Raw genomic sequence first — 14,837 nt, 5'->3', positions numbered from 1 at the left:
TAAAATGTGAGCTGAGCTTATTTTCTGTCCTCTAATCATTGTTTTAAAGACACTGAACAAAAATTGTTAAGAGACTCTTCATTTGCAAAGTGAAAACTTCACTTTCTAAAATGCTTTCAAGTAACTTCAGGAATAGTATTTGCGCACCTTAGTGGTTAGGCATGTCAGTACTTCTGGAGAATTTTTATCATAATAATTCTCAATAGGTAATATTGTTTCAGGGTCTGGATGTTTTGGAAATAATGAGAAATATTCATGTTTTTGTATCCCGCTACCTCTACAATCTGAATAATCAGGTAAGGTATATCCCATACTTTTTTCCTGGATTTGGCTCTGATTTGAAGGGCTTGAGAAATGCAGAGTAGTATACATGCAAGAAAAACCCAAGCTGAACATAACTATTTTATAGCTTGTTAATATGTGTTTCTGTTCTAGAAAATCATCTTTGGGGATGCTGTAGATAGGTCTCGGAGAATGTTCTCTAAGCATATTTTGAATACAGTGTGCCAGTAGGATCACTCTATGTCAAATACTCGACTGAAGCCAGGAGAAGGTAGAAAGGGTAACTGGCTGCTATATAAGGACATACTAAGTGTGTGATTTTTTTCAACTTGAAAAAAGGGTATCTGAAAAGGGGTTATATTAAAGAGAGGAAGCAGTGAATGACATGAAGAACACGTACAGGGAACAACCCTCTGTGGTTCCTTCACAATGTGAGAATGAGGGGCCCACTGCAGACAGGAGTGGCTTCCTTGAAGAAAAAGAAGTATATTTTCTCATAGCAGATAATTCAGTGGTGGAACTCATTGCCATGGTGTATAGTGGGGCCAAAAGTATGAAGAGGTGCTAAAAGAGTTTAGACCAATTAATGTAGGATATAGTCTCAGTAAATAGGAGTGTTTGGGTGCAACATCTGCCTTGGAATTGTTGAGTGACCACTTTACAGAAACAGAAGAACCTACCAGATGAAGTTGATTGTATGCGTGCTCTGTTTTCTTGGTTCTTTCTCTAATTACCAGTTATTAGCCGCTCTCAGAAAAAGGATATGCTCTATGTAGATTGATAATTTATCACAGAATAATTTTTGGGTAAATTTTTTTCCCCTTCTGCTTCCCAGATCTTCATTGAAAGAACAAGTAATAACAAACACTTGAACACCATCAATATCCGACACATTGCTAATTCAATTCGAACTCATGGGACAGGAATCATGAACACAACAGTGAGTATTTTTTTGCACTGTTGTTGGATTTTTATTTTTTTTTAATAGGGCACAGAAGCCTCCAAACTCTTGCATCGCCTATTGGTTTATTTGGTTGCACATTTTTAATAGTGCAATAATAATATTCTGTGTATATTAATAAAACAAATCAGTTCTTGGACACAACACAAATCCATATCAGAAAATCTCTTGAGAGTTATGCCATTTCTGCTTGTTACATAAAAGATAATTAAGAGATCTAAAAACACATCGAAGAAGACATAGATGCTCTGGTGGGGCTCTGAATTTCAATAAAGATAAATAATACTTATCAAACTAGCATAGTAAAATATTTTGATTTCTAAGATGCCTGCATAAATTAGCATGCTGTAAGTTTCTGCTTATTGACACTCAGTAGACAGATACTTTTGCTGCAGTTAAAGCAAATCTTGAAGAAATGAAATGTTAATTTAAGTTCCTTTTGTAATCATTAAGCTTAAAAAACTGTCAGCTTTTCAGTTTGTGCTACAGATCTCTCTGATAATTTATTGGAAGACTGTGACTTCTTACTGCAATGCTTTTAATGATGTCTGTAGTGTAGGTGGTTACTTAAACCAGCTGAAGGCATTTACCTCTTTGCAAGGCAGATAAGGGCACTTGTTGTGGCTTGCTTAATGCAGTGGGAATTTATCATTCTCAGGTTTGGATACAGTACCAAAGTTAGTTTCAGGTTGGTGCTTTCCAATCTACTGCTCAACTTCTTTCTACCTGTTTGCTGCTTTCTTTTTACCGTTCTTCTGGCTCTGTCAAAAAAAAAAATAAAAAACTTGCTGAAATATTGAACCTACTCTTAAGTCATTACTTGAAAAGAGGAAATTATTAGAAAAGTAAGGTTTTCATGCTTTCTTGCACTATTGGAAATAACTTCTCTTGCGCTATTCTCATGATTGATTTTCTTCTTACTGGACTAATTAATGCTGGGGGCTTCAGTTACTCAAAAAATGCTGCTACATTATTTCCTGGTGATGTAGATTTTGTTGCTTTATTGATTTCAGATTGTGAGTAAAGTTTTTTTATGCAGACATGAGAAGTAATTGAGATGTGTAGGGTGGAAGCGTGCTTCTGGCTTAGAGTATTTTAGAAAACTTTGAGGAAGTTAAAAGGTGTGTCAGGACGTTACGCAGATTCCACAGCTTGACTGGGGAAGTTGAGCTTGTCTGCTCTTTTCAATTTGAAATGTTTGTATTGCTTCAGAAGGACAGTTACAGGATATTCCAGACATAAACTAATGGATGTGTAGGACAGGTCATTGAACTGAAATAGCTAATTTGTCCTTTGGTCCCTCTGCCCTTCATGGAAGAGAGTAGGCCTTCCAGGATAAGGTTTTCCTTTATTCTTTTAAACCAGTGAAATTAAAAAGATAAGTTGAGAATAATAAATTGGAGTAAACTGAGGAGAAGTTTCCATTTTTGGAAGTTATGTCATCATAAATACAAGTTATTCAGGAATCTACTGCACGTGGGTTGCTAGATATGCTTGTTACTTTGCCAGCTTTCTTGATTTGACATTTTTTTTTTCTTCTAGGTAAACTTCACTTACCAATTTTTGAGGAAAAAGTTTTATATTTTTAGCCAGTTCATGTATGATGAACATATCAAATCCAGACTTATCAAAGACATCAGATTCTTCAGGGAAGTCAAGGATCAAAATGATCACAAGGTACAGTCGTTTTTGAAGGATTGAGAGTAACTTGGCTAAAAGAAGTGCTACTTTCCTGTGACTGAAGGTGCACTAAACCATGACATTCCTGTTATTTAAATGTGTATCTTCAGACAAAGTGACGGGTTTTGTCCTAGCAAAATGCAATGTTACAAATGACTGTATTCAGGATGGTTTTGTTTCATTCTTGCTGGTCTGTAAATATGGGGTTGGCTAAAATTATTCTCTCAGTGACCTGAAAATAATGATTTGGTGGAGTCATGGTCTGTTGGAGCTTCTAAACTTCTGGTCCAAACCATTCTGAACAGTTGTTGTCAGTTTTCAATAATAAGATTATTTAAATTGAATACAAAATGATGTGAATATGTAGCACTTATTCCAGTATGTCAAGATTTGGGGACTAGGATCTGATTTTCCGTGTTGGAAAAATGTTTTTTGAAAATGTGAGACACAATGGATTTAGTAAAATAGGCTGCCAGCTTCTGGTGTGTAAAGTACTTAATTTTTTTTAGGAATACTTTCTTGTTCACAGTAAGATTTCAATTTCACTTTTCAGCTTGCAGAAATTACTTGGCCAAATGACTTTTTCAAACTAATATAGCCAGGCGGGTGTATGATTTATTAAAAAAAAAATTGCAAATAGAATTGTATTGACATGATGAAAACATTAAAGGGGTTTTTAAAGTGTAAGTAATTATTCTTACTAATTATTCTAAAATATTTTTCTAGTACCCCTTTGAACGAGCAGATAAATTTAACCGTGGCATCAGAAAACTTGGAATAACCCCGGATGGCCAGAGCTATCTTGACCAGTTCAGACAACTCATAAGTCAAATTGGTATGAAATGCTATCTAAGACAATGTTATAAATGTTGTTATATGAAAGAGGTCTTCATAGTCTAGTAACTGAACTTTTGGCTCAGACTAAAACTAGATTTAACTCTAGTCAGATGGAAAGTACTTCAGTAAAAAAATAGTACTTTCAAGTTCATGTATTTCAGAAAAAGGCCATATGTCCAGGTGCACTAACTTTGAGTGATGCACGACACTACAATGGTATTTTCAGCCATTGATGCTGTAGATGGGCAGGACTGACCTGAACTTGAAAGTGTTTAATGTGTCCAGTGAAAAGAGTGTGTACTATTTGGCCCTTATGCTATCATGAAAGTGAACACAACCTTGCTAGATGATGCATTTGTGTGTTATTTCTCTACATAGACTTTTGATACCAGGGTTCAACATAACTTTTTTTAACCTGGCTTTCCCAATGCTTTATTTGCCAAAACTGTACAGCAACTTGAATGTACAGAGCCTATGGGAGTTATGAAGAGTGTGCATGTGTATATGTTTAAATAATTATAAATTACTTCCTTGTTTTTCCTTTTTTTTTTAAAGGCAACGCTATGGGTTATGTACGAATGATAAGATCTGGTGGACTTCACTGCTGCAGTAGTGCAATTAGGTAATTCTAAAAATATTTCATTTTTCTGTTTGCTCCTTCCCATTCCTTTGCTCCCTGTTCATGCTGATATTCCCTAGGGTCTTACTCATCCACTATAAATTTTGTTTAAAAAGGGCTATTTTTATGCCTTCACTGAAGTGGAATTATCAAAAACAGTTCTGGAATTCATAACTGTACAATCATTGCCATAAAAAATTCTATGGAAAAACATTGTAGAAGAGTTAATATAATGCACATCTAATTCATTGGTCCTTAATTATAAGTCAGGAATTCCTGATGTTAATCACTTTGAGAGGGTGCATTAAGGAACAGTACAAGCCTTGAGGAACTTGGAAAAAACATTTATTTGATACTTCTTTCTGCATAGATGATTGTGTTTATATAAGGCCATTAAAACATAGTGACTTTTACATACTAAGAAATAGTTGGTTTTCTTGCAAATAATAATAAACTTATAGTTACCAAGTGCAGCAAGTGCTAGAGAGAGGAGATAGTGTGATACAGCTTTAAGTAGTTCAAGCCCAGAAGACAAATTAACTAAATTATAAATTATGGCTGATATTTCAGTGAACATAGACAGTTGAACATAGTACTAACAAACAGTAAGTTTTCAGGTTTGTTCCTGATCTGGAAGATATCGTTAACTTTGAAGAGCTAGTGAAAGAAGAAGGACTCTCAGAAGAAACACAAAAAGCAGCAAGGTACCCTAACGTCATGGTTTTGACGTCTGGGCCAGGGTTGGGATGACAGAATTGTAATCTTAAAGTTGTAAATGCAGCTGTTAGCTGTATTTGTGTGTGTGCGTGTGTTAAAAGTTCAACTGATTTTACGCATAAATATTTGCTCTTCTTAAAAGCAGAGAAAATAGAAGCATGCTGAATGCGAAGTGGCATTTCAGGAAGTTCAGATTGGACATTAGGAAAAGGCTCTTCACTGAGAGGGTGGTTGGTCACTGGAACAGGCTCCCTGGGGAAGTGGTCATGGCACCAAGCCTGTTAGAGTTTGAGGAGCATCTGGACAGTGTCCTTAGTCATATGGTTTAGGTTTAGGTAGTCCTGCAAGGAGCAGGGAGTTGGACTCTGTGATCCTTATGGGTCCCTTCCAGCTTGAGATATTCTGTGATTCTATGACTTGTATTAACAGCCTCTTAGAACCTGGTTTCTTGATAAAATCCTTGTTGTTTAAAGGCTAACAAGCTTTCCTTACCACATGCCTGATGTCTGTTTTTAGAATGCTCAGGACCTTGGGAAAGTATTAATAAACCTTTTTTGAGGAAATAAAATCAAGAAGCATGATTCATGATGGCTGTAGAGGTAGGGTGTAATCTTGGACACTCTGGTCCAACTACTGGATTGCAGGTGCAGCCAAAGAGTGAAGAGAGGGTTGTTACCCTGAAGGGTGAGTAAGCAAAGAAACTTCTAGCAGAAACCAGGTAACACATTGCTTATCCTTTGCAGGCAGTTGGACTCTGTGCTCAGTGACCTCGCACGTAACTTTGCAGAAGGAACGGAGTACTTCAAAATGCTTGTGGATGTATTTGCTCCTGAATTCCGCAGTCCAAAGAATATGCATTTACGGAACTTCTATATAATTGTTCCTCCACTGGTTAGTAATTGCATTGTGTGTACCAGTACTTATTTTAAAATAAGATTTATCATGTTTGTGTTTAAATATTTTGTATTAGGCTGTTGATTATCATATTATACTTTCTTCCCTGATTATTAGTGGGATTGCTTTGAGCATGGTTTTGCTAATAGTTGTCCAAAGACATGTTTTTCTTTATTTATATCAATTAATGTGCTAGCATTCAAAAACTAAATTTAAAAACTTCTCCTGTTTGAATGAAATTTGGAGAAGCTGAGATGAAAAAGGAGGAATTGGAACAGCAAGGATGAAGGGAAATTTAAAGCCATGTTCTTAATCTCTCTCTTGTGTGTGCTCTCTCTGCATCACGTTAGGTATTTTTAGGCTCTTTTAATATCATGTTCTAATGCAGCAAAATTGGGGCCCTCTCTGTTGTAATTGGACTTGCTTTTGCTAATGAGTTTTGTTTAGAAAGAGTCCAACTGAATTGAGCTGTTGCACACTTGACTGCAGCATTCCGGGCATTTGGAAGCAGTTCAGTTTGAAGGCCTAAATTATCTAAACAGATTCATGTATAACAGCCTGTTTTAGAAACTAATTTTGGAGTGCTGATGAGCCATAAACTTAAGACTATGAGAGAGGACAGGTATGTCATGGTGACAGAAGTGAGGGCAGGTAAAGGCTCATGACAAATCCCTTTGTTCTTTTTCCTTCCCATTTGTGGAGGGTTGTTTTTTTTCTGATAAATTCTGTTTCAGGAATGTACCATCCATTTTAGTTTTAAAAAGGCATTTCAGCATAGTTAAAATTGGAAGTTGTCATAGGTTTTTGGGAAGTCGTTAATGTACACACAGTTCCATGTCTCAAGAGTAGTTACTGCATATAGACACATACCCATTGCTCAGTAATACCACCTGGATCTGTTGAGAACTGACAAGAACAGCAAAGATGAAGATGTGCCTTTGGTTTTTTACTTATGTATATCCAGGCGTTTTCCAAAGCTTAACTTTCTTTCCAACAAAACAAGGACAAGTTTTCTTACAAAAATGCCTAATGATGTGAGACACAATTAGCATAGTTTTGGGCATGGAATTATATTCATAGCTAAGAGCATATGTGTGAATACCTTTTAAAATTTGTGAGTCTCTCTTGATGATTCCAAGACAGCTTTTCACTCTTCCAGACCCTCAATTTTGTAGAGCATTCAATCAGTTGCAAGGAGAAATTGAATAAGAAGAACAAAAGTGGAGCAGCTTTCACTGATGATGGGTTTGCCATGGGTAAGTTTCAGCGTGCTGACTAGCCTTTAGGTAAGCCAGCAGAATGGATAACTGCAAGAAGAGTTTTGTTTATATTTTATGTGTTCCCATAATTAAAAATTCCATAAGTTAAATTTGGGTTGTCTTGGCTTTAGCACATGAATTTGGGGGCTATTGTTTTGTTCAGAATCTCCTAAACATGGAAAAGCTGAGTATGGGAGCAGATAGTTTTGTTGTATGTTGGTGCTCCCCAGTTTCATTCAAAGCTTGTAGATCTCAGCAAAGGAAAAGGTATGCAAGCCTTTGGATAAGTTGTGAGGTTTTCAAAAATTGAAACTTGTTCTTTCTTATGGTTTTTTTTCCTGTTAGATTTAATTGTAAATTAATTTCAATTTAAATTCTATTTGTGTGGGAATTATCAACTTAGGCTGATCCATTAAAGACATTGACAAAATGTTTTACAAATTGCGTGTTGACTTTGGTACATGGTTTTTTAATTACTATAGGTGTGGCTTACATTCTGAAGCTTTTGGATCAGTACCGGGAGTTCGATTCTCTGCACTGGTTCCAGTCTGTTAGAGAGAAGTATGTGAAGGAAATAAGAGCAGTAGCTAAGCAACAGAATGTGCAATCCACTAATCAAGATGAGAAACTACTACAAACTATGAACCTTACCCACAAGCGACTGGAAGTTTGTTTACAGGTATAGCATGGGTCTAGGTGTCTGTTCTGTATTGAGTTCTGCCTTTAACCATCACAATTCAGGTATCTATTTTCTGATGGAGCTTTTCAAGAGCAAAAAACATAGAGCATTGTCTGGAGCAACAATGCAAGAAGAGTATAAAGATTTGAGGTGTATGATCTGAAGGGAATGTCCTAAGCATTTGTGATGTTTGAGTGAGTCAGAAACTTGACCTGGTTGATTAGAAGTCTTTGTCCCATGGAATTTGAAATCTAACACAACTAAAACCACAGTGCTTAAATAGCAGAGAATAACTTTTTGGTTATATTTCTAACAACAAAGATTTTACATAACACTGTGAACCCTCAGAGTTGCTTGGGTGCTAATTCAGAGGTGCTAACTTGAATGGTGCACCAGTTGTCACATAGAGGAAAGATGCATTTGAATTTTGAAGCATAGCAGTTCAGGTTTCATCAGTGGTGTAAATGCGCTCTCTGTCTCTCTGATCTTGATTTCAGGAGGCTGTGGGACAAATCTGTATTTGGCTATTTATAAATAGCCCGTGATTACATTCTGTAAAAGCACATCTGATGTTGAAATATATAAAGCTCTGTATGTCCTCATGACTCCCACGAGTGTGCACTGTGTTTGGTCCTCTGCTGTTAAAATAACCACATCACTGAACCTTGTTGAGAAACTGATCAAGCTTGTGGTCATTTAAATTATTGGCTTGCATGATTTTCCATGGGCAAGTGGCTCCAGATTTTCACTGCTCCTACAAACCTCATTTTCAGCCTCAGTGGATTAGTGACAGATTTATTGGACAGATGCTGCTCTGCTTAAGTTGCCTTTTAAAGTTTTTGTCTGACATTTGCTTTGTAAAATGCATGTGAACGAGTTATGAATAGAGGAAGATTTTTCGAAAGCGTGATTTAGATACTGAAATCTGGTTGTCTCAGATGCTTCTGAAAAACCCCATTTTTATCTGTCTACAAATGCATTCTTTTGATACTGACACTCTTCTCTGTCTTTTCCCTTAGGAATTTGAGCTCCTGTATTTCTCACTAAGTAGTGCAAGAATTTTTTTCAGAGCAGATAAAACTGCAGCAGAAGAAAACCAGGAAAAAAAAGAAAAAGAAGGTGAGTGAATACTGTATGTAGAACATTTTGGCTCATGAGAGAGTGTGGTGTAGAAGGGAAAGTGCTTTTTCTTTCTTTTTTCCATAGCTACTTTTTTGATAGTGGCTTGATTCAGTATTCCAGAAAGAGTTTTACGGGGTCAAGGTTGATTGAGGAGTCAAGAACAGCTCTCAGAGGCCTTCTTTGGAATGGGTGAATTTCAAGCTGGGCTTCTGGGGGTTGAAAAAAACAAAACACCAGAGAGAAAACAACCAACCCCAAAAAATCTGGGACAGGGAGAATTGTGTACTGGAAAAATATTAAATTCCGTATCTTCCACATCATACTTGCCTTCTGCACAGCCTTAGGCTGGTGTGAAATAAACGGGTGTTTTTCACATGTTGTTTAGCAGCTGTTTTTCAACTTCAGGCAGATGATGCAGATACTATAGGTGACATTCAGAGGCTTATGATATGTTTTGGTCTACCATTGAATTATAATCAAAGGGTAAGATCTTAATTTGAGATATGGTCTCTCAACTAGGAAATATGGGTATTTTGTGTTTTATATTCATGCTTTTGTATTGTCCCTCATGAATTCTGGAAGATTCTCTTGGGTATGGGAGAATTATTTTTAAAGAAATGAGAATGCTCCTACAGATTAAGATATAAAACTGCAGTTCAGTCACAAGTTACTGAGAAACTCAAGTAACATTATATTAAAAATAGAATTAGTAAATAATTTTCCACTGTAGTCCTTAACAAAGACACAAGTGACCTGTGAGATTACAGTCACTGAGCCAAAGATCAGTTTTATTCTGTACTAGAAAAGCAAAGAAATACATCTCCTAGCATGAATTTATACTCAGTCTTATTCAATGAAGTTACTCAAATAATTATTCAACTCAAAAAACAACTACTAAGCATTGTGATGAGTAAGACTAGACATATTACCGTGGCTTCTTTAGGAGAGCCTTCTGTAGAACAAGTTACTTAATTATATTTCAGGTTAAATAATCACTGTTGTGATACATGTTCAGTTCTCTGAAAAATGTGGTTTGTGGTGAGAAAAGCTTGGAATGCATACCAGGGTGAAGAGCTTTGAATGTGGTGATGTCTTTGCCTTCTGCTGTAGTATTTGGACTTGGACTCTGCAAAATGCATGAGTATGTATATGTAATCTTTACACAAAGTTCTGATTAAAGAAACCTTTCTTCCCAAATACAGCTTTCTTCATAGGGTCAGGACCCTCTGTGCTGCAAGGTCAGTTTGCAAATGCTGACCATGGTATACTGTATCAAGTGTGTTATAACATCAGCATAATATATGTGCTAAGACTTTGTTTTTACTGCCTTGAATAAAATGTTAAACGTGATCTATATCTTTATTTTTGTAGAAGAATCTGTTAAAGCAAGCAACGGAGATCTTTCCAACTCTACGCCTGCAGATCCTGTTGTGAAATGATATGGCTGGTATGGGTAATGATTACTTTACTCAAATAATTAATGTTCTTATTATCAGTAACACTCTGTAGGGGTAAAAGCTCTAGATTTGATTTACTTGCTCTGTTAAACCCAAAAGAAAATGTACAGTAGTATACTAGCATCCAGTGAGGCTAGATCTGTGTTTGTTTACTTCCTGTATAAACTCCTGTTTTTCAGGAGTTTACATTATTTACAGCACTTTCATTAGATTGAAAAGAATTATATAAAATGTTGACCTTGGAGGTAGTTATTTTTAAGTATAGATGTGCAGATAAAAATCTTACTAATTTTTAGATGCATTCTTGCATCTCTAACATACCATTAAAAAAAAAGGCTTGTAGGCCATTGGTCTAAGATTTGAACTGGTGCATCTCTTCAACCAGAAAAAAAAAATGAAGCAAGGTATCATGCATATCTGTTGTCTAAAAAATAATTCAGATGTGTTTTTATGCAGTCCTGTTGTATTTAATGCAGTCACAGATTACACTGTAGGTGTAACAGTGTATGTTGTGAGTGTATGCTAAAGCTATTACGCAAAATGGAAATCCTTATTAATGTTTTATTCCAGAAACCCTTAGTATTACTACAGATAGTATTTGCACTATGGGAACTTAAGATCCTGTCAGGCATTTATTTTCCCCTGCTGCTTCCCTCCCTCCTTCATATCAGAGAACAGGAAAACCAGAAAAGTTAACATAACTTTTCATTTCATACCGAAGGTCTGATTTGCATCCACAGAAGTAAGGAAATCCAGAGCCAAGACAGAACCACAATCAGCTCTTCCTTTTATGACCAGACACTGTGTGATGGGTGTCTGTAACTATTAAGTGATCTTACACTTCATAAATATGTTGTGCCTAACTGCAAGTTTCAGCCTCAATTCTGTATTTCATAGCCTTGTTAGGTCTCTTGTACCATCTGTGTTGTTCATACAGTCTTACATGCCTGATTATTAACAATAATTGCACTGCAGGCTTCAGAAGCTGCTGAACACTGTGAGAACTCTGTATAAATGTAACATCTGTTAATGCCTGCAAGTAGAGGTTTTAGATTGTGCAAGAGTTACTCAGATTCCTAACTTAAGTAGCTAGACTTAGCTTAAAAAGTAGATACCACCTTCATTAAAAGATACAGTTGTGTTTTAATCTCCCAGAACATAAAACACTCCTAGGTCTTACTAACTAGAATAAGCAACTCTGGTCAGTCCAACTGAGAATTACCTTTTGGGGTTTTTGGCACTCTTAACTGTATTTTTAGACCATACTTGCCAGCTTCTTTGAGTTCTTATAATTACAAAAAAGGTGACGTTTTAACAGTTTAAATTGTTTCACCCACCGTTGGGTCACTGGTCAAGACAATTCCTGACAGACTTCTGATTTGCCCTTTCCTGCCAGTCACTTCAACATTCAGAAAGCTTAGGACAAATGTTTTGTTGTAACTGGAAAGACCAGGCTGATATGAATGTCCTTTTGTTGGTTCTGAAAACATGACAGAGAAGCTTCGTAGACTGTTTAAATCAGCTGGGCTCATTAAAGTTAATTCATTATAACTGCAGAGACTGCCCTAAACTTTGCTGCATTACTTGATTTATATTTTTTTTTTTTTTTTATTTTGATACAGATTATTTTTTTCGTATTTGTTTACACTTTTTTTTTGACCAAAGTGTGCCCACACTGAACACTCAGTAGCACTGCTGAGCTCAGCATTCTTGCTGCTGCTGCTATTTTCCATACTGTTGCAATTACACCGTACGTATTTCCATATTTCTCTCATCTGAAGTCTTGTAAGTTCTTGGCTTGGAGTGGTCAAGCATTACATTTACTTCTTCCACAGCAACTGCAGAATCATTATAGGTAGTGTTTGTTTCCCCGAGGATGGAGTTGATAGGTAGCTGTGTACAGTCGACGTTACCCATGCGCTAATAAATCTGCACTTGTATTTTCCCTTCTCCTATTTTTTTGGAAAGACACTGTCTCAGATAGGTTATACTTTGCAGTTGAACATAAATTGAACTGTGCATTTTCTTACTATATGGTGGTTAACAAATTCATGTGGTTCTAGTGATGGAAATTCTACAGGAAAGACATAAGCCTGTTTTTATAGAACCCTGTTTGGGAGACCTGAATGTATTCTATATGTGGCAAAAATATATACATACCCACAAATATGTACAGTGATAATAGAGCTATTCTTGCTAATACAGGATTGTAGTTTATATTTCCTTCTTTCTTTTTGTTGTATAGCAGCATATACATGCAGAGAGCTTTTCTCATCTGAAATATAATGTGGGTCTTGGATTTGGATATCACACACCCCTCTGTGTCAATGAGAGGCACATTAAATCCTTTTTTCCCCCACAAGGATCTGAAAGGGGTGCAAAATTCTTGCTGTGGTGCTACAAGTGTTTTCATTGCTTTTGCCCTCCTGTTCTGATTATAGGAACAAAATGGACCCTAACTGGTTGTCTGGAGACAATGGAACTAAAGAAAAAAAAAAAAAACCCTAATCCCCCAAACTAAACCAAATCTGCTCACTCAAAATTCCCAGAGGTGATAAAAGGAAAGTGAGGGTGATGAGTTTGCTGCAGGGACATAAAACAAATCTCTAGTTTTTTTTCCCCCTTCAAGTCAGGGCCAGAAAAGGCTGAAGGCCATTCTCTCTCCCTGAGAAGGCAGCTGCCACCACTGCCCTTGTGTGTGCAGTCTTGTGACCAGGCTGTTGCATAGAGAAGTGGTAGCAGCTGCTGTTCCAGAGGTCTTGCAACTTGCTTGATACGGTGCTGTGCCTTTTTCTGCCAGAAGCCATGGGGCTGCCTTGCCCTTCCTCCTTGCAGCATCCTGGTTAGGGGGAGCAGAGCGCAGCTGACACCCAACTCACTTTCAGCCCCAAGGTCAAAAGGTGTTTGCATTGATGGGTGAGAAGTGATGGCCCCAACAGCACCCAACTGGTGTTTCCTTCATGGGGAAGTGCACTGCTGGTGGTGAAGGGTAGATTTGGGAGGTCCTGATGTGGTCTGTAATCAGAAATAAATTTGAGTTTTCATCTGATGTCCATCAACAACAGCTGTTTTCAGCTTCTCAGGTACAAAGGACCAAATGTAACACTTACTGTTTCCTAACTCATTGTACAAAAGGGTATTTTGTTACCTCAGTCTCTTTGGTTTGTGAGTAGATAACATTATGTACATAAAACTGTGTTAATAAATGCAATTTTGAGAACTTCATTCTTAGTGTCTTCAGTAACATCAGTTCAGCAGGTGTTTATTTTTTTCAATAAGACACCTTCAGCATTTATTTATGAAGAAGTTTTTGTGTCAGTTACTAACAGTTTTCTTCCATGGTTCTTTTCAACATTCAACAATCAGATAAACTGAATTTATTCCATGTCAAACACATGCAAACTGGAATCTTGCAGAAACTGTAGCACAGTTTCTGCTTACAGAAACTCTAGTTTCCTAGTAAGTGACTGAGAAGAATTAAATTAAGTTTGATGAATTTCAGCCATTTGTTCTAGTTACCTTATTTTGGTTAATGCAAACAATGCCAGAGATTACACACAACCCCCTCCCCCCCCAACACTATAACTGCTGTTTATTTGTTTATTTTTGTTTGTTCTTGCAAAGTACAATTTCTGATGTTTTCAGGTTAAACTGAAGGGGGAAAAAATCTAAACTTATTACCCAAATACATATAGTGTCTAATATCAGGAATGTACTGTAAGACTAGTCAATACATTGTAGATTTATAATCTAGCATTTTATTGCTCAGTTTCTTAAAACCAAACATTGCTGGCAGACTCTGCTGTTGTGTGTCACCATAATGTTAAAAATACAAAGAATTCTTATTATAAAAGTACTTATTTGTCCTACAACTATAATCTCTGGCAACTTAACTTTTAAGAAACCTAACCATAGAAAAACTTCACACAACTAACATGCCACAGTTGTTGACCACTTCTGATGTTTGCATGTCAGTGGTATTCAGAATAATAAATCACGGAGGTACATTATGTCCAGTATTTAATTACAGAATGTGTGAGTGCAGTCCCCAGGAAGGTAAGAGTAGGCACTTAGATTTGTTTTGGAAGCTTATTCTAGATGCAATATAAAAATAGATTATATTTATAGGAAAAATTTAGTGTTTAACAAATTGGTTTGTAAATAGACTAGCACAAAAGATAAATCTTGTTACACTCAGACTAGACTAAAAATAACTTCATCTGAAATTAAAGTAAATAGTGCATTTTTAACCTTCATTCAGATGCACATAATCATGCAAACTATGAAAATTGATATGGTAGGAAATTTGAGGCCTGATATCTGTTAAAGG

The 14,837-nt window shown here is 36.5% G+C and overlaps 1 protein-coding gene across 1 annotated transcript in view; it reads left to right on the top strand.

Annotated features, from left to right (window-relative positions):
- Positions 1-10,489, top strand: part of KIAA1033 (KIAA1033 ortholog) — a gene marked incomplete at its 5' end in the record, with an annotated part of 33,695 nt that extends 23,206 nt beyond the window's left edge. Inside the window, 11 exons of the mRNA XM_010077837.1 lie at positions 222-296; positions 1,118-1,222; positions 2,786-2,920; positions 3,650-3,758; positions 4,316-4,382; positions 4,997-5,083; positions 5,840-5,987; positions 7,150-7,246; positions 7,732-7,928; positions 8,948-9,047; positions 10,422-10,489. Of these exons, the coding sequence (XP_010076139.1) occupies positions 222-296; positions 1,118-1,222; positions 2,786-2,920; positions 3,650-3,758; positions 4,316-4,382; positions 4,997-5,083; positions 5,840-5,987; positions 7,150-7,246; positions 7,732-7,928; positions 8,948-9,047; positions 10,422-10,489 (1,188 nt within the window). The remainder of the gene's footprint in view (positions 1-221; positions 297-1,117; positions 1,223-2,785; positions 2,921-3,649; positions 3,759-4,315; positions 4,383-4,996; positions 5,084-5,839; positions 5,988-7,149; positions 7,247-7,731; positions 7,929-8,947; positions 9,048-10,421) is intronic.
- Positions 10,490-14,837: the final 4,348 nt, after the last annotated feature.

The sequence above is a fragment of the Pterocles gutturalis genome, unplaced genomic scaffold (assembly GCF_000699245.1).
Source record: "Pterocles gutturalis isolate BGI_N339 unplaced genomic scaffold, ASM69924v1 scaffold13678, whole genome shotgun sequence".
Lineage (NCBI taxonomy): Eukaryota > Metazoa > Chordata > Aves > Pterocliformes > Pteroclidae > Pterocles > Pterocles gutturalis.
This window is presented reverse-complemented; position numbering and strand designations above follow the sequence as displayed.